Source organism: Hyla sarda, chromosome 2, assembly GCF_029499605.1.
Source record: "Hyla sarda isolate aHylSar1 chromosome 2, aHylSar1.hap1, whole genome shotgun sequence".
Lineage (NCBI taxonomy): Eukaryota > Metazoa > Chordata > Amphibia > Anura > Hylidae > Hyla > Hyla sarda.
In genome coordinates this window covers 13953767-13979861 of record NC_079190.1, presented here as the reverse complement: position 1 = coordinate 13979861, position 26095 = coordinate 13953767, and the positions used below count along the sequence as shown (strand labels likewise).

The 26095-nt window shown below is 40.3% G+C and overlaps 1 protein-coding gene across 2 annotated transcripts in view; it reads left to right on the top strand.

Moving 5' to 3' along the window:
* The window catches only part of MOGAT2 (monoacylglycerol O-acyltransferase 2), a 101192-nt gene extending 83105 nt beyond the window's left edge, over nucleotides 1-18087 (top strand). For both annotated transcript variants that reach the window (XM_056561186.1, XM_056561185.1), the window contains exons 4-6: nucleotides 551-725; nucleotides 957-1156; nucleotides 17787-18087. In XM_056561186.1, the coding sequence (XP_056417161.1) occupies nucleotides 551-725; nucleotides 957-1156; nucleotides 17787-17941 (530 nt within the window). In that variant the 3' untranslated portion in view covers nucleotides 17942-18087. The remainder of the gene's footprint in view (nucleotides 1-550; nucleotides 726-956; nucleotides 1157-17786) is intronic.
* The last annotated feature ends 8008 nt before the right edge of the window (nucleotides 18088-26095 follow it).

Sequence of the window (26095 nt, the reverse complement as noted above, 5' to 3'; positions counted from 1 at the left end):
CCTGTTCCTCCTCTCTCCCTCTGCTCCTCCTCTCTCCCCCTGCTCTGGCTTTTTTCTCCCCCTGTTCCTCCTCTCTCCCTCTGCTCCTCCTCTCTCCCCCGGCTCTGGCTTTTTTCTCCCCGTGGAGATCTGTGTCCTCCCGAGCTCAGTGAGGGGAGATGAGGGAGGGGACTGTTCCTCCTCTCTCTCCTTGCTCTGCCCTCCCCCAGCTCTAGCTTCGGAAATCTTCGGAAAGCTGGGTGAGGAGCGGACGCAAGTCTGCACGGGGGTGCACATTTTCTCCTCACACCGGCCTGTTACACTGCGAGCTGTGTCGGCCGCCCCCGGTGCCCCTGTTGCTATGGCACCCAGTGCGCACACAGCCCGCATACCCCAAAGGCCGGCCCTGAGCGTGTGCAGTTGCCCATAGCAACCAATCAGATGGCTTCTTTCATTTTTAATCACGCCTGTCAAAAATGAGAGAAGCCATCTGATTGGTTGCTATGGGCAACTGCACCACTCTTCCTTTACACAGGTTTTTGATCAATCTCCCCCATTGATCTTTTTACAGGATTGATCCCGTCAGACAAGGAGAGCGCCACCTACTTGCTGAAACAAAAAAATAGTGGAATCGCCGTTGTCATCGCCGTGGGCGGAGCCGCTGAATCCCTGGACGCACGACCTGGCGCTTTTACCATATTGCTGAAAAACAGGAAAGGGTTCATTAGACTCGCCATCGAAAATGGGTAATTCCTTATTTATGGAGCTAAATTCAAATTTCTTCAGCTTCAGAGCTGAAATCGCCCAACACTACTGCACAGAGCTATAGCAGGGTGCCTCCAGCTGTTTCAAAACTACAACTCCCAGCATGCCCGGATAGCCAGCCAATACTGGGAGTTGTACTTTTGCAACAGCTGGAGGCACCCTGCTTGGAAAAATTGTACTGATCATTGCTCCAACTTTCCCTATCTTTTTAGGGCTTACTTGGTCCCAGTTTTTTCATTTGGGGAAAATGAACTTTTTGACCAAGTGGAGAACCCGAAAGGATCATGGCTGAGGGCGATCCAGGAGAAGCTGCAAAAAGTCATGGGTGTGGCGTTACCCCTGTTCCACGCTCGGGGGGTCTTTCAGTACAGCTTTGGCCTGATGCCGTATAGAAGACCGATCAACACAATTGGTAAGTTTGGGGGGGATTAAGGGAAACGCGGCTTATTTTTATTCATTCCCTATACTTTATACTTGCTGTACATATATATTATATACAGTATATACCGGTGTTATATCAGCATGGTCCATATCACTGTATACAGGAGATATATAACTTGTACCAGCTGTACATATATAATTATATACAGTATATACCAGGTTATACCAGCATGGTCCATATCACTATATACAGGAGATATATAACTTATACCAGCTGTACATATATATTATATATAGTATATACCAGGTTATACCAGCATGGTCCATATCACTATATACAGGGGATATATAACTTATACCAGCTGTGCATATATAATTATATACAGTATATACCAGATTATACCAGCATGGTCCATATCACTATATACAGGAGATATATAACTTATACCAGCTGTACATATATAATTGTATACAGTACATACCCACGTTATACCAGCATGGTCCATATCACTATATACAGGAGATATATAACTTATACCAGCTGTACATATATATTATATACAGTATATACCCAGGTTATATCAGCATGGTCCATATCACTATATACAGGAGATATATAACTTATACCAGCTGTACATATATAATGATATACAGTATATGCCCAGGTTATACCAGTATGGTCCATATCACTATATGCAGGATATATATAACTTATACCAGCTGTACATATATAATTATATACAGTATATACCAGGTTATAGCAGCATGGTCCATATCACTATATACAGGAGATATATAACTTATACCAGCTGTACATATATAATTATATACAGTGTATACCCAGGTTATACCAGCATGGTCCATATCACTATATATATATAGGAGATATATAACTTATACCAGCTGTACATATATAATTATATACAGTATATAAATACCAGGATATACCAGCATGGTCCATATCACTATATACAGGAGATATATAACTTATACCAGCTGTACATATATATAATATACAGTATATACCAGGTTATACCAGCATGGTCCACATCACTATATACAGGAGATATATAACTTATACCAGCTGTACATATATAATTAGATACAGTATATACCCAGGTTATATAAATGTGTCCCATATCCTGTTGTCTTATACATCGCTCCTGATGAGATGGATGATGTCGTATTTTAGGCCTCACAATGGATTTGTGCTGAACTCGAGGAAAACATCTGAATAATTGATGATGTATGAAAGTCTAATATGAGGTGGATGGAGGGGACACATGTTCTCCCAATGAGGCGGAATGGATGACAGAGCGGACCGTATGCCGACACTGGAACATTTTAATTAAAGAGATGGCGGTCACATGACTGCAGATATGGGGCGAGCCGTTCATACAATGGATCCTGCTCACACAGGTGACCAGGCGCCAGGCCCATCCGTGACAGAAGAGAAGATTAATAGATCTATAATTCCTCTTGTGACCAGGACTTATGTGACAAACAAATGGCTCAGTGCACACGATGTCCCATCATATACTATTACACAGGTTGTCTGACCACAGAGCGGTATTAATAGCATCATGTTATTGTCCTAATGTCCACTCACTCAGTAATCTCTATAGAGAGGACAGGAGGAAAATGTTCCCATGAGACAGCCTGCTGATAAACTCTGCAATGATATACTGCTATAACCTGTGTATACACTGTGTATAATTATATATGTACAGCTGGTATAAGTTATATATATCTCCTGTATATAGTGATATGGACCATGCTGGTATAACCTGGGTATATACTGTATATAATATATATGTACAGCTGGTATAAGTTATATATCTCCAGTATATAGTGATATGGACAATACTGCCATAACCTGGTATATACTGTATATAATATATATGTACAGTTGGTATAAGTTATATATCTCCTGTATATAGTGATATGGACAATACTGCCATAACCTGGTATATACTGTATATAATATATATGTACAGCTGGTATAAGTTATATATCTCCTGTATATAGTGATATGGACCATGCTGGTATAACCTGGGTATATACTGTATATAATATATATGTACAGCTGGTATAAGTTATATATCTCCTATATATAGTGATATGGACCATGCTGGTATAACCTGGTATATACTGTATATAATATATATGTACAGCTGGTATAAGTTATATATCTCCTGTATATAGTGATATGGACCATGCTGGTATAACCTGGGTATATACTGTATATAATTATATATATGTACAGCTGGTATAAGTTATATATCTCCTGTATATATAGTGATATGGACCATGTTGGTATAACCTGGTATATACTGTATATAATATATATGTAAAGCTGGTATAAGTTATATATCTCCTGTATATATAGTGATATGGATCATGCTGGTATAACCTGGTATATACTGTATATAATTATATATGTACAGCTGGTATAAGTTATATATCTCCTGTATATAGTGATATGGACCATGCTGTATACCTGTGTATACACTGAGTATAATTATATATGTACAGCTGGTATAAGTTATATATCTCCTGTATATAGTAATATGGACCATGCTGGTATAACCTGGGTATATACTGTATATAATTATATATATACAGCTGGTATAAGTTATATATATCCTGTATATAGTTATATGGACCATGCTGATATAACCTGGGTATATACTGTATATAATATATATGTACAGCTGGTATAAGTTATATATCTCCTGTATATAGTGATATGAACCATGCTGGTATAACCTGGGTATATACTGTATATAATATATATGTACAGCTGGTATAAGTTATATATCTCCTGTATATAGTGATATGGACCATGCTGGTATAACCTGTGTATACACTGAGTATAATTATATATGTACAGCTGGTATAAGTTATATATCTCCTGTATATAGTGATATGGACCATGCTGGTATAACCTGGGTATATACTGTATATAATTATATATGTACAGCTGGTATAAGTTATATATCTCCTGTATATAGTCATATGGATCATGCTGGTATATCCTGGGTATATACTGTGTATAATATATATATACAGCTGGTATAAGTTATATATCTCCTGTATATAGTCATATGGATCATGCTGGTATAATCTGGTATATACTGTATATAATTATATATGTACAGCTGGTATAAGTTATATATCTTCTGTATATAGTGATATGGACCATTCTGGTATAACCTGGGTATATACTGTGTATAATATATATATACAGCTGGTATAAGTTATATATCTCCTGTATATAGTCATATGGATCATGCTGGTATATCCTGGGTATATACTGTATATCATATATATGTACAGCTTGTATAAGTTATATATCTCCTGTATATAGTGATATGGACCATGCTGTATACCTGTGTATACACTGAGTATAATTATATATGTACAGCTGGTATAAGTTATATATCTCCTGTATTTAGTAATATGGACCATGCTGGTATAACCTGGTATATACTGTATATAATTATATATGTACAGCTGGTATAAGTTATATATCTCCTGTATATAGTGATATGGACCATGCTGTATACCTGTGTATACACTGAGTATAATTATATATGAACAGCTGGTATAAGTTATATATCTCCTGTATTTAGTAATATGGACCATGCTGGTATAACCTGGTATATACTGTATATAATTATATATATATACAGCTGGTATAAGTTATATATATCCTGTATATAGTTATATGGACCATGCTGGTATAACCTGGGTATATACTGTACATAATATATATGTACAGCTGGTATAAGTTATATATCTCCTGTATACAGTGATATGGACCATGCTGGTATAACCTGGGTATATACTGTATATAATTATATATGTACAGCTGGTATAAGTTATATATATCTCCTGTATATAGTGATATGGACCATGCTGGTATAACCTGGGTATATACTGTATATAATTATATATGTACAGCTGGTATAAGTTATTTCCTGATCGTCCTACGGCGGCACACCATGGGTTAACTTTCCTTCTAACCCCAGAAACAGAAGAGTTAGTAAGCAGTATGCTAATACAGAAACAAGGTAATTAGGCATAATTAGTAATTAGACAACTCCTAGCTAGGATACATAAGACCCCACAAAACAGGGAACACTCGTATTTAATTTTCTTCTGAAAGAAGACAGAAGAGCCTACAGAAGCAAGGCCCCAAACCCTCAGGCTTCTGGGGTCCCTGGGGTGAAATAAGGTCGCGTACTGGGGGCTCCCCTAGTTCTCCGACTATCTCCCCCTCCTCCGGTACCTGCCTCCTTCATGCCGATCGCCAGCGCTAGATGTCCAGGGCTGTCAACTGCCGGTGGGGGTGAGTTTGTGGTCTCCGGTCACCCGGTGATTCGCAAGTAAGCGCCGTCATGCTCACCTGTTGAAGGTTCATGCCGGCATTGCGCAGCGCGTCCCACGTGTCTTCCCTGCTAGGTTTTCTATGTCGGACGTGCGCGCGCAGGGGAACTTCCGGCTGCAATTGCGATAGGCTGTCAGTGCACAGCTCGCGGCGGCGGTGCGCACGGCGCATGTGCGATCCCTTCTGCGCATAAAAGCGCTACCCTGCCACTGGGAAGCTGCGCTTAGCCTAAGCAGCAGACTTCTCAGTTGGCAGAGGTAAGGAGTATTCCAAAGCTTGTCCAAAAGCTCCCTGAGTACCTATACCTTTCTTCTTAGCCTAATAAAGTTTTTTTCTCCCTTAGATGTCCCAATCTAGGAGGAAAAGATCCAGAAAATCCCACCATAGGGAATGTACAAAGTGCAAGCAGCCCTTACCTGATGAGTGGCAGGATGACATCTGTTCATTATGCGCCACACCCCCGCACGCCTCAGCCTCAGTGGATCCTAAAGCCTTTCTGGGATGGTTTAGGACAGAGTTGTTCTCCACCTTTTCCGAAGTTAAGGCATCTTTGGGTGTTAAAAAGCACAAAACATCTCATAAGCAGCCGTCTCCCTCCTCATCCTCATCATCTGACTCCAATGATTCAAGCAGCTCTGAGCTGGTAGAAGTTAAGGAGGTTGAGATTCCAGAAGACCTTTATCTGTTGGATAAGGATAAGGTGCACACACTGATAGCGGCGACTAAAGAGGTCCTTGAGAGCAGTGAGGATGTCTCTCAAAAATTACAGAGAGACCAGCTATATTATTTTCCGCCATCTAATGATAGGTTGCTACCATCACACCCCATTATTAAAGACTGGTTTCGGAAGGACTGGTCAAAACCAGAAAAGTATACTGATCCTGGTTCAAGACTACGCTCCACCTATAGACTCTATCCAGCGGCTTATGAAGAATGGGAAAATCCACCCAAAGTGGACCTAGCAGCAGCCCGCTTGACAAAGAAAGCCATCTTTCCGTCCGAAGAATCGACCTTACTGTCGGACCCAATGGAGAGGAAGGCAGACCTCCTTTGCAAGAAATCATATGGATCAGCAGCCGCAACAGCTAAGGTAGCAGCGTCATCACTACCAGTCGCTAGAGCTCTACGGATCTGGGTGTCAGATCTGGCCCGGGATATTAAAGATGGGGTGTCCCGAAAGGACCTCCTAAAAAGCTTCCCACTGATCAAGTCTGCAACAGAGTTTCTATGTGACGCCCCGCTGGACGTCATGAAGTTTTCTTCTAGGACCTTAGCGCTGTCCAACGCGACAAGAAGGGCACTGTGGATTAAGAACTGGGGGGGAGATATATCTTCCAAGTACAGCTTTGTGAAGCTTCCTTTTCACCCTTCCTCTTTATTTGGTCCTCAATTAAAGGGCATATTAAAATCCCTGAGAAAAGACAAGGGAGAATATTTTCCATATGAAGATAAAAGATCTGGTAAATATGGTAATTCACGTAGAAGGAGTCGATACTCGAGTCCATACAGGAAAAGGGGGAATTTTCGTCAGACCGGGGCAAGACGTCAGTACCCCAAAAGGCAGGAGTCCGCAGCGTCAAAGAAGAAGCCATTTCTGCGGAAAGACAAGGACCAATGACGCCAGGATTCAGTTGCACCCAGTGGGAGGCAGACTTCAAGCCTTTGCGAATATCTGGTCCCAAACCTCCTCAGATGCCTGGGTGTCAGATACAGTGGAAAACGGATATACTCTAGAACTCCGGTCAATCCCTCCAGACAAGTACATGGTGAATCGAGCTTCTCCAATAGTCTCGGATTTAATTCATCAATTTCTTCTCAAAAGAGCCTTAGAAGAAGTTCCAGTAGCCGAGCAAAGGAAGGGGTTCTACTCCCCCATCTTTGCGGTACCCAAGTCCAGCGGCGATTGGAGGTTAGTCATAGACTTGTCAGATCTCAACAAATTCTTTGTGAAGAAGCGGTTCAAAATGGAATCGATAAAGTCGGCTGTCCTAGACATCCAGAAAGGGGACTATATGGCATCACTGGACCTCCAGGATGCATATCTGCATATTCCAGTCCGACCATCTCACCGCAGGTTTCTTCGCATAGCAGTGAAGAGTCAAGGTCATGTCAGACACCTTCAATTTACTTGTATTCCCTTCGGGATAACGTCAGCACCCAGAGTCTTCACGAAAGTCGTCGTGGTCCTGGTAGCCCATCTGAGACTATTGGGCATTCATGTGACACCGTACCTGGACGACTGGCTTATCAAAGCCCGGTCGAAACAACTCCTCATCAGCCATCTTCAGGTAGTGATAGAAGTCCTGAACGATCATGGGTTTCTCATAAACTACAACAAGTCACACTTAATACCCACTCAGAGAATTACCTTTCTGGGATTTATAGTGGACTCCAGCCGCATGAGGTTGTTTTTATCGGAAGAGAGGTCAACCAACATCTCCCAGAGTCTCCAAGCTCTGTTAGGTCTCCAGACATGCACAATTCGCCATGCTATGAAGATACTGGGTCTCTTAACATCATCAATAGAGGCTGTCTTGTGGGCAAAGTCACACATCAGGAGTCTCCAGTCACACATCCTGTCCAGGTGGGACAAGTCTCAATCGTCCCTGGATTCTACTATTCATCTTCCGAGGAGACTCAAGAAAGATCTTCTGTGGTGGCTGAATCCTCTGCGTTTCCTCCAGGGCAGGAGTCTGATATGTCCCCAACCGATAGTCCTCACTACGGATGCCTCCGCTTACGGTTGGGGTGCCCATGTCAGAAGCCTGTGGGTGCAAAGAGTCTGGAAAAGGGAAGAAGCAGCGAAATCCTCCAATTTCAAGGAGATGAAAGCAGTCTTCCTGGCATTGAAAAACTTCAGAGACACCCTGAAGAACCATCATGTGCAAGTTCAGACAGACAATCTTCCAACTGTTTTCTATATAAACAAGCAAGGTGGCACCAGAAGCAGAGAACTTCAGAAGTTATGTGCACGAATGATGAGCTGGGCAGAGAAGAATCTGCTCTCCATCTCAGCAGTCCACATAAGAGGTGTACAGAACTGCAGGGCAGATTGGCTAAGCAGGAAGAAAATCTTGCCGGGAGAATGGGGTCTCAACCCGAAGGTCTTCCGTTCGTTGGTGATGAAATGGGGATCGCCGACGATGGATGTCTTCGCCTCTCAAGAGAACAAGAAACTGCCAAAGTTCTGCTCTCTCTCTCCAGCGGGTCACCCCTTCGCAGTAGACGGCCTGTCGGTAACTTGGAGGGGGAAGTTTATCTATGCCTCCCCTCCCGTTAATTCCTCGGGTGCTCAGGAAGATCCTCGACGAGCAAGTCCATGCGATAGTGATCATGCCCTTCTGGCCACGACGGGCATGGTTTCAACTCGCCTGGGAAACATCGAAAGGAGACTTCCTCAAGCTTCCTCCGATAGAAGATCTCCTCCTACAAGGAGGCCTCCTTCACCCAGACCCAGGCAGCCTAGACCTGACGGCATGGAATTTGAACGCCTAGGGTTAGAAGAGCAAGGCTTTGCCTCCAGCGTGATCGATACATTGATGGCTTCCAGAAAACCGTCTACGATTAAAATGCAAGAATATGGCACCTCTATTCAGGTTGGTGTTCTAGGAAACAGCTGCCTCCTTCCGAAACAACCACTCTTTTACTCTTCCTTCAGGAAGGGTTTGAAAAAGGCCTGAAGCCCAACACTCTAAAGGTGCAGGTTACAGCGATCAATGCACATCTGAATGGTCTTTTCTCAAACTCCAGCATCGTCTCCAGATTCTTCAGGGCTCTGAAGAAATTACGACCACCGTATTGTCACCCATTACCATCTTGGGATTTACCGTTGGTCCTAAAAGGACTGTGTAGAGATCCGTTTGAACCACTACATTCCACATCCCTGAAGTGGCTTTCCCTGAAAACACTCTTTTTGATTGCAATCACCTCAGCCAGGCGGATTGGCGAACTACAAGCCTTATCATGTAGAGAGCCATACTTGAGAGTCCTACCCAATGCGGTAATCCTCAGAACAATGCCAGGTTTTCTTCCCAAGGTTCCATCAGCCCAAAACCTGAATCAGGAGTTGGTGCTACCAGCATTGCTGGAAAAGGATGGTGAAGATCTACATCTCCTGGATGTGAGAAGAGCGGTTCTGATGTACCTAGAAAGGACCTCTTCGTTCAGATCATCCGAAGCCTTCTTCGTCCTATATCAAGGAGAGAAGAAAGGAAGGAAAGCTAGTAAAGCCTCCTTGGCCAGATGGGTCAGAGACACGATTCGGTGTTGCTACGAGTTTGAAGGTTCAACATCACCTCTTTGTCTAAGAGCTCACTCAACGCGCTCAACTGCAACCTCCTGGGCGGAGAAGTTCCACGTTCCTTTAGATCAAATTTGCCGGGCAGCAACCTGGGCGTCACCGACGACCTTCATGAAGCATTATCGGCTGGACATCTCTGCCTCTGAGGGGTCAGCTTTTGGTACAAGTGTGATTCAAGGAGCTGGTAGTATTTAGTTCCCTCCCTGTTATCTTTGGTTACCTGGACTGCTTTACAAGTCCCATGGTGTGCCGCCGTAGGACGATCAGGAAGTAGGAAATTTGTTCCTCACCTGAAATTTCCTTTTCCTGGAGTCCATAGGCGGCACAACTTTATCCCTCCCAAATAAATTTTTCTTTATTGCTGCAAACTATACGAGTGTTCCCTGTTTTGTGGGGTCTTATGTATCCTAGCTAGGAGTTGTCTAATTACTAATTATGCCTAATTACCTTGTTTCTGTATTAGCATACTGCTTACTAACTCTTCTGTTTCTGGGGTTAGAAGGAAAGTTAACCCATGGTGTGCCGCCTATGGACTCCAGGAAAAGGAAATTTCAGGTGAGGAACAAATTTCCTACATATCTTCTGTATAAAGTGATATGGACCATTCTGGTATAACCTGGGTATATACTGTGTATAATATATATGTACAGCTGGTATAAGTTATATATATCCTGTATATAGTGATATGGACCATTCTGGTATAACCTGGGTATATACTGTGTATAATATATATGTACAGCTGGTATAAGTTATATATATCCTGTATATAGTGATATGGACCATGCTGGTATAACCTGGGTATATACTGTATATAATTATATATGTACAGCTGGTATAAGTTATATATCTCCTGTATATAGTGATATGGACCATGCTGGTATAACCTGGGTATATACTGTATATAATTATATATGTACAGCTGGTATATGTTATATATCTCCTGTATATAGTGATATGGATCATGCTGGTATATCCTGGGTATATACTGTATATAATTATATATGTACAGCTGGTATAAGTTATATATCTCCTGTATATGGTGATATGGACCATGCTGGTATATCCTGGGTATATACTGTATATAATTATATATGTACAGCTGGTATAAGTTATATATCTCCTGTATATAGTGATATGGATCATGCTGGTATATCCTGGGTATATACTGTATATCATATATATGTACAGCTGGTATAAGTTATATATCTCCTGTATATAGTGATATGGACCATGCTGGTATAACCTGGTATATACTGTATATAATATATATATATATGTACAGCTGGTATAAGTTATATATCTCCTGTATATAGTGATATGGACCATGCTGGTATAACCTGGTATATACTGTATATAATATATTTTTACAGCTGGTATAAGTTATATATCTCCTGTATATAGTGATATGGACCATGCTGGTATAACCTGGGTATATACTGTATATAATTATATATATGTACAGCTGGTATAAGTTATATATCTCCTGTATATAGTGATATGGACCATGCTGGTATATACTGTATATAATATATATGTACAGCTGGTATAAGTTATATATCTCCTGTATATAGTGATATGGACCATGCTGGTATAACCTGGGTATATACTGTATATAATATATTTTTACAGCTGGTATAAGTTATATATCTCCTGTATATAGTGATATGGACCATGCTGGTATAACCTGGGTATATACTGTATATAATTATATATATGTACAGCTGGTATAAGTTATATATCTCCTGTATATATAGTGATATGGACCATGCTGGTATAACCTGGTATATACTGTATATAATATATATGTACAGCTGGTATAAGTTATATATCTCCTGTATATATTGATATGGACCATGTTGGTATATCCTGGGTATATACTGTATATAATATATATGTACAGCTAGTATAAGTTATATATCTCCAGTATATAGTGATATGGACAATACTGCCATAACCTGGTATATACTGTATATAATATATATGTACAGTTGGTATAAGTTATATATCTCCTGTATATAGTGATATGGACAATACTGCCATAACCTGGTATATACTGTATATAATATATATGTACAGCTGGTATAAGTTATATATCTCCTGTATATAGTGATATGGACCATGCTGGTATAACCTGGGTATATACTGTATATAATATATATGTACAGCTGGTATAAGTTATATATCTCCTATATATAGTGATATGGACCATGCTGGTATAACCTGGTATATACTGTATATAATATATATGTACAGCTGGTATAAGTTATATATCTCCTGTATATAGTGATATGGACCATGCTGGTATAACCTGGGTATATACTGTATATAATTATATATATGTACAGCTGGTATAAGTTATATATCTCCTGTATATATAGTGATATGGACCATGTTGGTATAACCTGGTATATACTGTATATAATATATATGTAAAGCTGGTATAAGTTATATATCTCCTGTATATATAGTGATATGGATCATGCTGGTATAACCTGGTATATACTGTATATAATTATATATGTACAGCTGGTATAAGTTATATATCTCCTGTATATAGTGATATGGACCATGCTGTATACCTGTGTATACACTGAGTATAATTATATATGTACAGCTGGTATAAGTTATATATCTCCTGTATATAGTAATATGGACCATGCTGGTATAACCTGGGTATATACTGTATATAATTATATATATACAGCTGGTATAAGTTATATATATCCTGTATATAGTTATATGGACCATGCTGATATAACCTGGGTATATACTGTATATAATATATATGTACAGCTGGTATAAGTTATATATCTCCTGTATATAGTGATATGAACCATGCTGGTATAACCTGGGTATATACTGTATATAATATATATGTACAGCTGGTATAAGTTATATATCTCCTGTATATAGTGATATGGACCATGCTGGTATAACCTGTGTATACACTGAGTATAATTATATATGTACAGCTGGTATAAGTTATATATCTCCTGTATATAGTGATATGGACCATGCTGGTATAACCTGGGTATATACTGTATATAATTATATATGTACAGCTGGTATAAGTTATATATCTCCTGTATATAGTCATATGGATCATGCTGGTATATCCTGGGTATATACTGTGTATAATATATATATACAGCTGGTATAAGTTATATATCTCCTGTATATAGTCATATGGATCATGCTGGTATAATCTGGTATATACTGTATATAATTATATATGTACAGCTGGTATAAGTTATATATCTTCTGTATATAGTGATATGGACCATTCTGGTATAACCTGGGTATATACTGTGTATAATATATATATACAGCTGGTATAAGTTATATATCTCCTGTATATAGTCATATGGATCATGCTGGTATATCCTGGGTATATACTGTATATCATATATATGTACAGCTGGTATAAGTTATATATCTCCTGTATATAGTGATATGGACCATGCTGTATACCTGTGTATACACTGAGTATAATTATATATGTACAGCTGGTATAAGTTATATATCTCCTGTATTTAGTAATATGGACCATGCTGGTATAACCTGGTATATACTGTATATAATTATATATGTACAGCTGGTATAAGTTATATATCTCCTGTATATAGTGATATGGACCATGCTGTATACCTTTGTATACACTGAGTATAATTATATATGAACAGCTGGTATAAGTTATATATCTCCTGTATTTAGTAATATGGACCATGCTGGTATAACCTGGTATATACTGTATATAATTATATATATATACAGCTGGTATAAGTTATATATATCCTGTATATAGTTATATGGACCATGCTGGTATAACCTGGGTATATACTGTACATAATATATATGTACAGCTGGTATAAGTTATATATCTCCTGTATACAGTGATATGGACCATGCTGGTATAACCTGGGTATATACTGTATATAATTATATATGTACAGCTGGTATAAGTTATATATATCTCCTGTATATAGTGATATGGACCATGCTGGTATAACCTGGGTATATACTGTATATAATTATATATGTACAGCTGGTATAAGTTATATATCTTCTGTATAAAGTGATATGGACCATTCTGGTATAACCTGGGTATATACTGTGTATAATATATATGTACAGCTGGTATAAGTTATATATATCCTGTATATAGTGATATGGACCATTCTGGTATAACCTGGGTATATACTGTGTATAATATATATGTACAGCTGGTATAAGTTATATATATCCTGTATATAGTGATATGGACCATGCTGGTATAACCTGGGTATATACTGTATATAATTATATATGTACAGCTGGTATAAGTTATATATCTCCTGTATATAGTGATATGGACCATGCTGGTATAACCTGGGTATATACTGTATATAATTATATATGTACAGCTGGTATATGTTATATATCTCCTGTATATAGTGATATGGATCATGCTGGTATATCCTGGGTATATACTGTATATAATTATATATGTACAGCTGGTATAAGTTATATAATTATATACAGTATATACCAGGTTATACCAGCATGGTCCATATCACTATATACAGGAGATATATAACTTATACCAGCTGTACATATATATATATATTATATACAGTATATACCAGGTTATACCAGCATGGTCCATATCACTATATACAGGAGATATATAACTTATACCAGCTGTACATATATATGATATACAGTATATACCCAGGATATACCAGCATGATCCATATCACTATATACAGGAGATATATAACTTATACCAGCTGTACATATATAATTATATACAGTATATACCCAGGATATACCAGCATGGTCCATATCACCATATACAGGAGATATATATGTACAGCTGGTATAAGTTATATATCTCCTGTATATAGTGATATGGATCATGCTGGTATATCCTGGGTATATACTGTATATCATATATATGTACAGCTGGTATAAGTTATATATCTCCTGTATATAGTGATATGGACCATGCTGGTATAACCTGGTATATACTGTATATAATATATATATATATGTACAGCTGGTATAAGTTATATATCTCCTGTATATAGTGATATGGACCATGCTGGTATAACCTGGTATATACTGTATATAATATATATGTACAGCTGGTATAAGTTATATATCTCCTGTATATAGTGATATGGACCATGCTGGTATAACCTGGGTATATACTGTATATAATATATTTTTACAGCTGGTATAAGTTATATATCTCCTGTATATAGTGATATGGACCATGCTGGTATAACCTGGGTATATACTGTATATAATTATATATATGTACAGCTGGTATAAGTTATATATCTCCTGTATATAGTGATATGGACCATGCTGGTATATACTGTATATAATATATATGTACAGCTGGTATAAGTTATATATCTCCTGTATATAGTGATATGGACCATGCTGGTATAACCTGGGTATATACTGTATATAATATATTTTTACAGCTGGTATAAGTTATATATCTCCTGTATATAGTGATATGGACCATGCTGGTATAACCTGGGTATATACTGTATATAATTATATATATGTACAGCTGGTATAAGTTATATATCTCCTGTATATATAGTGATATGGACCATGCTGGTATAACCTGGTATATACTGTATATAATATATATGTACAGCTGGTATAAGTTATATATCTCCTGTATATATTGATATGGACCATGTTGGTATATCCTGGGTATATACTGTATATAATATATATGTACAGCTAGTATAAGTTATATATCTCCTGTATATAGTGATATGGACCATGCTGGTATAACCTGGGTTTATACTGTATATAATATATATGTACAGCTGGTATAACCTGGGTATATACTGTATATAATATATATGTACAGCTGGTATAAGTTATATATCTCCTGTATATAGTGATATGGACCATGTTGGTATATCCTGGGTATATACTGTATATCATATATATGTACAGCTAGTATAAGTTATATATCTCCTGTATATAGTGATATGGACCATGCTGGTATAGCCTGGTATATACTGTATATAATTATATATGTACAGCTGGTAGAAGTTATATATCTCCTGTATATAGTGATATGGACCATGCTGGTATAACCTGGTATAAACTGTATATAATTATATATGTACAGCTGGTATAAGTTATATATCCCCTGTATATAGTGATATGGACCATGCTGGTATAACCTGGGTATATACTGTATATAATATATATGTACAGCTGGTATAAGTTATATATCTCCTGTATATAGTGATATGGACCATGCTGGTATAACCTGGGTATATACTGTATATAATATATATGTACAGCTGGAATAAGTTATATATCTCCTGTATACAGTGATATGGGCCATGCTGGTATAACCTGGTATATACTGTATATAATATATATGTACAGCTGGTATAAGTTATATATCTCCTGTATATAGTGATATGGACCATGCTGGTATAACCTGTGTATATACTGTATATAATATATATGTACAGCTGGTATATCCTGGGTATATACTGTATATCATATATATGTACAGCTGGTATATCCTGGGTATATACTGTATATAATATATATGTACAGCTGGTATATCCTGGGTATATACTGTATATCATATATATGTACAGCTGGTATATCCTGGGTATATACTGTATATAATATATATGTACAGCTGGTATATCCTGGGTATATACTGTATATCATATATATGTACAGCTGGTATATCCTGGGTATATACTGTATATCATATATATGTACAGCTTATATATCCTGGGTATATACTGTATATCATATATATGTACAGCTGGTATATCCTGGGTATATACAGTATATCATATATATGTACAGCTGGTATATCCTGGGTATATACTGTATATCATATATATGTACAGCTTGTATATCCTGGGTATATACTGTATATCATATATATGTACAGCTGGTATATTCTGGGTATATACTGTATATCATATATATGTACAGCTGGTATATCCTGGGTATATACTGTATATCATATATATGTACAGCTGGTATATTCTGGGTATATACTGTATATCATATATATGTACAGCTGGTATATCCTGGGTATAAACTGTATATCATATATATGTACAGCTTGTATATCCTGGGTATATACTGTATATCATATATATGTACAGCTTGTATATCCTGGGTATATACTGTATATCATATATATGTACAGCTGGTATATCCTGGGTATATACTGTATATCATATATAGGTACAGCTGGTATATCCTGGGTATATACTGTATATCATATATAGGTACAGCTGGTATATCCTGGGTATATACTGTATATCATATATATGTACAGCTGGTATATCCTGGGTATATACTGTATATCATATATATGTACAGCTGGTATATCCTGGGTATATACTGTATATCATATATAGGTACAGCTGGTATATCCTGGGTATATACTGTATATCATATATATGTACAGCTGGTATATCCTGGGTATATACTGTATATCATATATATGTACAGCTTATATATCCTGGGTATATACTGTATATCATATATATGTACAGCTTGTATATCCTGGGTATATACTGTATATCATATATATGTACAGCTTGTATATCCTGGGTATATACTGTATATCATATATATGTACAGCTTGTATATCCTGGGTATATACTGTATATCATATATATGTACAGCTGGTATATCCTGGGTATATACTGTATATCATATATATGTACAGCTTGTATATCCTGGGTATATACTGTATATCATATATATGTACAGCTGGTATATCCTGGGTATATACTGTATATCATATATATGTACAGCTTGTATATCCTGGGTATATACTGTATATCATATATATGTACAGCTTGTATATCCTGGGTATATACTGTATATCATATATATGTACAGCTGGTACAAATTATACATTTTCTGGTATTTATCTATAATATATATACACATTTTTATTAGTTGGGAAGCCGATCCCAGTGGCAGAGAATCCGCACCCATCCAATGCTGAAGTTGACCGGTTGCACGAGTTGTATATGGAGAAACTTTCTGAACTTTTTGAGGAGCACAAATCCCGCTATAACGTTGCGGCCGACAAACACCTGACATTCGCATAATGGACGCTGTGATTCCTGCCCCGATCTCTTATTATTTCCTAATTTCTGTCTTAATTTTGACGCTGTAGAAATATCCAGTAATTGATAATAGATCAGCAAAAGTTAAGAGAATCAACAATTTTCTCAATCAATTCTAAATATTTATTTGAAGATGTTATCATCTGATAAATTTTTATAAGAAATAAATTTTTTTTTTTAAAATGATGATTTTTTTTCATTATTCTTTATTATAAAATGTTTGTTTTATTTTTTTTCAATATATATACGTTTTTTTGTTATGGTAACAGCGGTGACATGAAATCTTTCTTTCTTTGGAGGACTATCCTGTCCTGCATTACACAGACAACTCTGGACACTGTGTAATTCTTCATGTCTCCTGTGGGGGTGCTGCAGGGTAACTGAACGCTTACTGTCAGGTTTCCCCACAGATCCCAGAAGAATAAGAATACTTTGTGATCTGCTTATTGTCTAGAGATCCGACACACTGCTCTGGGGCCACGTTCTGGAGATCGCAGGAGGTTCGGACCCCCCACAGTGCGAATAGGGGGCTATGTTTTTAAGTGCTGGAGTGCCACTTTAACCTCTTAAGGACACACTCAGCTGAACACACATCATATCTGGTGGGTCCCGGCTGCTGTCAGATTGGCTGATCCTGGACAACACCGATCAGATTGATTCCCAGCATTAACCCTGTAGACCCTGCCAGCAAAAGTAATCGCCATGTCTAAAAGCAGGAAAATGCGGCGAAAATCATGTAAGTTCTTTTCAGGAAGTTCTTTTCTTTTTGAATTTCTTTTCTGTCTGACCACAGTGCTCTCTACTGAAACCTCTGTCCATTTTAGGAACTGTCCAGAGCAGGAGAGGTTTACTATGGGGATTTGCTTCTACTCTGTTCCTGACATGGACAGAGGTGTCAGCAGAGAGCACTGTGGTCAGACTGGAAAAAACTACACAACTTCCTCTGTAGTATACGGCAGCTGATAAGTACTGGTAGGATTACAATTTTTATATAGAAGTAATTTACAAATCTGTATAACTTTCTGGCACCAGTTGAAGTCGGTGTGAATCAATAGAAAAAATGCTTCTTATGTCCTTAGTTGACTTCTCTTACTTTAGTCTATTACAGTGTTTCCCTACCAGGGTGCCTCCCGCTGTTGCAAAACTACCCCTCCCAGCATGCTGAGAATTGTAGTTTTGCAACAGCTGGAAGCCCGCTGGTTGGAAAACACTGACCTATTATTTCAATCCCTGTACAGTGATCTGCGGTATAATCCCGTAACACAACCCCCTTCTTGTCTTTGGTGGAAGTTGTAATGTAAGTGACAGTCCCATGGTGATTAAGTCTATTTAATGCAGCTAACAGGCTGCTACCCACAATGCATCATGCCGTCCGCCGTGGGTGGGCTTGCCGTCGGGTCTGCGCCCATCTCACGCCATAATCTCATCCTATAGTAACTAAGGGGATAAAATGTTCATAACCCATGAGAAAAAGGATCATAACGTCAGAAGCCGAGCACCTTATTCACTTCAAAGTAACTGAGTGAGTTGCAATACCACACACAACCTGAGGATAAGAGCGGCGCTAAGAGCGGGATAAGATGTCTGATCGCGGGGGTCGTGCCGCTGGAGACCCCCCGCAATCTCTCATGCAGACACCCATCTGTGGCAGCTGCACAGAGCGAAAAAAATATATATAAATTGAGGAACCTTGTCATCGTATGGACCTACAGCATAATAATAGCATGTGATTGTAACCATAAAGTGCACTGCGTAAAAAGAAAAACAAACAAACATAGATTCTTCCAAAAACAGTGCCTCCCCTGTCCATGGGGTTGTGTCTGGTACTGCAGCAAAGCTGCATAAAACTTAAAGTGAATGGGACTGAGTTGCAATACCCCACACAACCTGTTGTGGTGCCATTTTGGTAAATAAATAAAAAAATAATAATAATTAGCCCCACCCAGGAATAATGTGACTCCTCCCATTTTGAGTTTAAATCCTAGAGTAAATTCCCCCATTCGTCCCTCTGTGTCCTATGAGTTCAGGTAAACAGTAGATACCACAGGTGGGGCCGGACCGAGAGAAGATTCACAGTGCACAGCAAATTCTTCTCTACATTATACACAGGATAGAGAAAACTAACAGGACGTCCCCCCGATCCAGGAAGAAGATTATAGATCATAGTGCTGCAATATGTTATACTCCAACATCGTGCAGGATAGATAGATATGAGATAGATAGATAGATAGATAGATATGAGAGATAGATAGATATGAGATAGATAGATACATATGAGATAGATAGATATGAGATAGATAGATATGAGATAGATATGAGAGAGATAGATAGATATGAGATAGATAGATAGGTAGATAGATATGAGATAGATAGATAGATAGATAGATATGAGATAGATAGATAGATATGAGATAGATAGATAGATAGATATGAGATAGATAGATATGAGATAGATAGATAGATATGGGATAGATAGATACATATGAGATATATAGATAGATAGATAGATAGATATAGATAGATATGAGAGAGATAGATACATATGAGATAGATAGATATGAGAGAGATAGATAGATAGGAGATAGATAGATAGATAGATAGATAAATCCAAATAGAAGCAGCACATCAAGTAGAATCAGGTGATAGTCAGTATGGGGTGCTCGCATAATTGGAGCCTGGGTCCACCGGTTCCTCAATCCAAATAGGTGAAATAGAATGCAGCACACCATTGTTGCAGTCAAAACAAATAGATTCATTCCATAGCGTGCAGAGGACTACGTTTCACCGGTCTCACGCCGGCTTTATCAAGTGAGGAATAGTGACAAACAGAGAGTATATATGGACCGCCTTGGGTCCGCCCCCAGGGTCATGTGGTCAATTACAAAAGCATTTGCATACAGTCATGTGATACATATACAAAACAGAATGCATATCAATACACAATAAGGCGTAGAAATGACACCCCTAAATCAATTGGCCAGTGTAACAAAGTAAAGGTGCATATACCGTATTTATCGGCGTGTAACACGCACTTTTTAGGCTAAAATTTTTAGCCTAAAGTCTATGTGCGTGTTATACGACGATACACCCCCAGGAAAGGCAGGGGGAGAGAGGCCGTCGCTGCCCGCTTCTCTCCCCCTGGCTATCGGCGCCGGTGGCATAATTACCTGTTGCCAGGGTCGGGTCCGCACTGCTTCAGGCCTCCGGCGTGCATCCCCTGCGTCGTTGCTATGCACGGCGCGGCGCACTGACGTCATGCGCCGCGCCGTGCAGCGCATAGCAACGACGCAGGGGATGCACACCGGAGGCCTGAAGCAGCGCGGACCCGACCCCAGCAACAGGTAATTATGCCACCGAGGATGGGGGGAGGCAACGGGGCAGCGGCGCCAGCAATGGGTGCCGCTGCCCCTTCTCTCCCCCTGGCTGTCGGCGCCGCTTCTCTCCCCCTGGCTATCCGCGCCGGCAATGGGGCGCCGGCACTGATAGTCAGGGGGACAGAACGGGCAGCGGCGCTGATAGCCAGGGGGTGAGAAGGGTCGGCAGCAGGGCTCTAGACCCCAGGAAAGGCAGGGGGAGAGAAGCGGGCAGCGACGGCCTCTTTCCTTGGGGTGTATCGCGTATAACACGCACATAGACTTTAGGCTAAAAAATTTTGCCTAAAAAGTGCTTGTTATACGCCGATAAATACGGTACCTCCTGAATACAAGCCTACGAGAAATTATACCTCCCTAAACAACCCTGCCAGACACTGTACCTCCCAAATACAACCCTGCCAGACACTGTACCTCCCAAATACAACTCTGCCAGACACTGAATCTCCTGAATACAACCCTGGCTAACACTGTACGTCCTGTATACAACCCTACCAGACACTGTACGTCCTGTATACAACCCTACCAGACACTGTACCTCCTGTATACAACCCTCTCAGACACTGTACCTCCTGTATACAACCCTCTCAGACACTGTACCTCCTGTATACAACCCTCTCAGACACTGTACCTTCTGAATACAACTCTGGCTAACACTGTATGTCCCGAATACAACCCTGCCAGGCACTGTGCCCATGAACATAAAACTGCCACCCTTGTCCTGCCCTCCCACAGACCCTTATTTCATTGTTTCTTCAGACTCCTCTGTATCATATGTCCCCCCCAGACCCCTCTGTCCTCCTTGTGTCCCCTAAGTGGGCAGCCATTAAACACGTCAAGATGTTTTGTGCTGTCTGTATGACTCGTGCACCTTTTTAATGGTTTGAATAAATATTGGAAGTTTTATTCTATCTTTGAGACCGCTGGACTACACTTTTCTGTACAATATTATATTGCATGCTGAGTGTTGTAGTTTTGCAACAGCTGGAGGCACATTGGTTTGTAAACACTGCTCTACTGCCCATTATTCATCCTTTATAGCCACGAGTGATAAGATACGGAGGCTGTATCCAGCAGTAAGCATCCTATGTATGTAAACACTCCCGACCTTTGTAGCGTGGATCAGGAGGTCGCCGCAGTAGTACAGGGAATTTTATTACTGTTTAGTCATGGATTAGTATAGTTTTGGGTTTCAGCAGATAACACTATGGTACATAGGGAAAATATATAGATGGCACGTCCACACATGTATACTAGCTGGGTGAAGCCTATTGTTTTAGCACAATAGACATAATACATTTTGGTAAAGGTCCGGCTCCCAAAACCCTGGTGATTTGATTGGTATTTTCCAGTGAATTTTCGTTTAGACATACAATTCACCTGCAAATCCCTCCCCCTAGTGGTGGAAGAAAGGTATCTTTGACCCTATTTAGGGGTGTGTCATGTATCTGGCTACCTAACCAACATTGCTACCTACCTGACTACTTATACCTAACCAACACAGCTACCTACCTGGCTACCTATACCTAGCCTTCATTAATACCTACCTGGCTACCTAACCAACATTACTACCTACCAGGCTACCAAACTAACATTTCTACCTACCTGGCTACCTGACCAACATTACTACCTACCTAGCTACCTATACTTTACCAACATTGCTACCTACCTGACTACTTATACCTAACCAACATAGCTACCTACCTGGCTACCTATACCTACCCTTTATTACTACCTACCTGGCTACCTAACTAACATTACTACCTACCTGGTTACCAAACTAACATTACTACCTGCCTGGCAACCTAATCAACATTACTACCTGCCTGGCTACCTAACCAACATTACTACCTACCTGGCTACCAAACTAACATTACTATGTACCTGGCTATCTTACCAACATTACTACCTACCTGGCTACCTTCCTACCTACTCACGTGGCATGTCAACACATGTTTGCTAGCTGGGTAAAGTCAATTGCTACCTACTAGTTTACCTACCTACTTACGTACCTATCTATCTGCAAAGCAACTTACCTAGCTACCTGGGTACCTAGCTATACTTACCTAGTTATCTACCTACCTATTTATCTATCTACCAACCTACTTATTTACCTACCTAGCTACCTACCGTCTAACCTGGCTACCTACATACATATCTACCTATCTAGCTACATACCTACAAAGCCAGCAACCTACCTTACTACTCACTCACCTACCTATCTGGCTACCTACCAACTTACCTATCTAACTGGTTACCCACTTACCAATATATTTACCTACTTGGGAGGAGATCGATATACCTACCTAAGGGTTTATTTACCTACCTGCCTATATACCGGCCTATGGGGGAGAATACCTAATAAGGGAACTAACTGCTGTGGGACATACCTACCTGCCTACTGTGGGGATGTACCTACTTAATAGGGGAACCAAGGGGGGTATTATTAAAGTTTTGGGGCCTGTAGATAGGGAGATTGTGTAGAGGTGGGGAGGGCACTGGAAAAATGCGGAGTCTAACATGTTTGTCCTACAGATGCTGAAGAGATATGTTTTGGCTGAAAGAAGTCGTCATGGTGGTCTGAGCCAGATGGAGAAACAAAGGAAAGAGAACACCGCCAATCAGAACAGTCGTCAATTGTGAGTCACCTAACTCCTTAAAGGGGTACTTCACTGCTCATGCTCCCATAGACTTGCATTGAGGGGGCGGGGTATGACGTCATGAGGGGGCGGGGCTATGAAGTAACGAGCTCCCGGCATCGGCTCCAGCATTCGGAACAGTTTGTTCCAAACACTGAGCAGCGGAGTACCCCTTTAAGGATGCACGACGTACCTGTACACTCTGCACCCGCTCCCCTTCCATGATGCGGGCTAAGAAGCTGAGCGCACATCATGGCAGGGTGGTCCCAGCAGCTGCCGCGATTCATGTCTAATGCCAGACATCACCGATCATGGTGATGCCCGGCACTGACCTCTTAGACACCGTGATCAAAGTTCATTGCGGCATTTAAAACATAAAAAAAACCTTTTCCAGCAGCTCAGCGGAACCGCTATGTCCCGATCAGCTGAAAGGATAGTGGGAGAGCCCTTACCTGCCTCCTCGCCATCTGATCAGTGTTCTGATGTTCTAGTCAGCCATGGCAGGCTGGAGCAGCACAGCACCCATAACACTGAGCAATGCTATGCTATGGCATAGCATTGTTCAGTATATTCAATCAGAAGATTACATGTAATAGTCCTCTGTGGGGACAAAAAAATAGTGCAAAAAAAGTTAATAAATGAGAATTAACACCTTCCCTAATAAAAGTTTGAATCACCCCCCTTTTCCCATTAAGAAAGTATGTAAACAAAAATTAACATATATAGCAAAAATATTCACCCAGAACCTCAAGGAAAGTGTATATAGAATAATAAATGAAATAGACCGTGCTTCAATTAACAGTAATATTTAATATAATATCACATCAATTATAAAAAAAGATTAAGATGATCCCCTCACAGGGCCCTATGGGGGGATCGAACAATAGAATAAAATACACTAAAATAATTCCTGATAATAATTCCTCTAGTGTGCGTTCATATAGCAGATAAAATATATCTTAACAATAAATGATTCCTTGTAAAGAGGTGAGTATAATAAATCACACAAAACTGTACTTTCAAGGAGGATAAATGGTAATTAATATTAATGGCAGTTATTATGGAACAGTGTTGCAGTGTTATCCTTTTGGTATAGGGATATCAGAATTGTGGTAATTCCGCCGAAAGCAGAGATGTTAAAAGTTCCAGCAGTATTAGATACAGTAGAAAGTCTGTGGACTAAAATGCCGGTATTAGTCTGCGCTGGCAGGCGCTGACTAGCGATATTGCCGGTGGTAGTGGCAGCTGGTCCGGACAGCACCGGACCCGTTGTATTAAGCTGCCCGTCTGTATCTAATACTGCTGGAACTTTTAACATCTCTGCTTTCGGCGGAATTACCGTATTTATCGGGATATACCACGCACCGGCCTATAACACGCACCCTCATTTTACCAAGGATATTTGGGTAAAAAAAGGGGGAGAGAGGCCGTCGCTGCCCGCTTCTCTCCCCCTGCCTTTCCTGGGGTCTAGAGCCCTGCTGCCGGCCCTTCTCACCCCCTGGTTATCGGCGCCGCTGCCCGTTCTGTCCCCCTGACTATCGGTGCCGGCGCCGATAGCCAGGGGTAGAGAAGCGGCGCCGGCAGCCAGGGGGAGAGAAGGGGCAGCGGCACCCATTGCCGGCGCCTGTGCCCCGTTGCCTCCCCCCATGCCCGGTGGCATAATTACCTGAGTCGGGTCCGCGCTGCTGCAGGCCTCCGTCGTGCGTCCCCAGCGTCGTTGCTATGCACGGCGCGGCGCACTGACGTCATGCGCCGCGCCGTTCAGCGCATAGCAACAACGCCGGGGACACACGCCGGAGGCCTGCAGCAGCGCGGACCCGACTCAGGTAATTATGCCATGGATGGGGGGAGGCAACGGGGCAGCGGCGCCGGCAATGGGTGCCGCTGCCCCTTCTCTCCCCCTGGCTGTCGGCGCCGCTTCTCTCCCCCTGGCTATCGGCGCCGGCACCGATAGTCAGGGGGACAGAACGGGCAGCGGCGCCGATAGCCAGGGGGAGAGAAGGGCCGGCAGCAGCGCTCTAGACACTAGGAAAGGCAGGGGGAGAGAAGCGGGCAGCGACGGCCTCTCTCCCCCTGCCTTTCCTGGGGGGGGTATCGGCGTATAACACGCACACAGACTTTAGGCT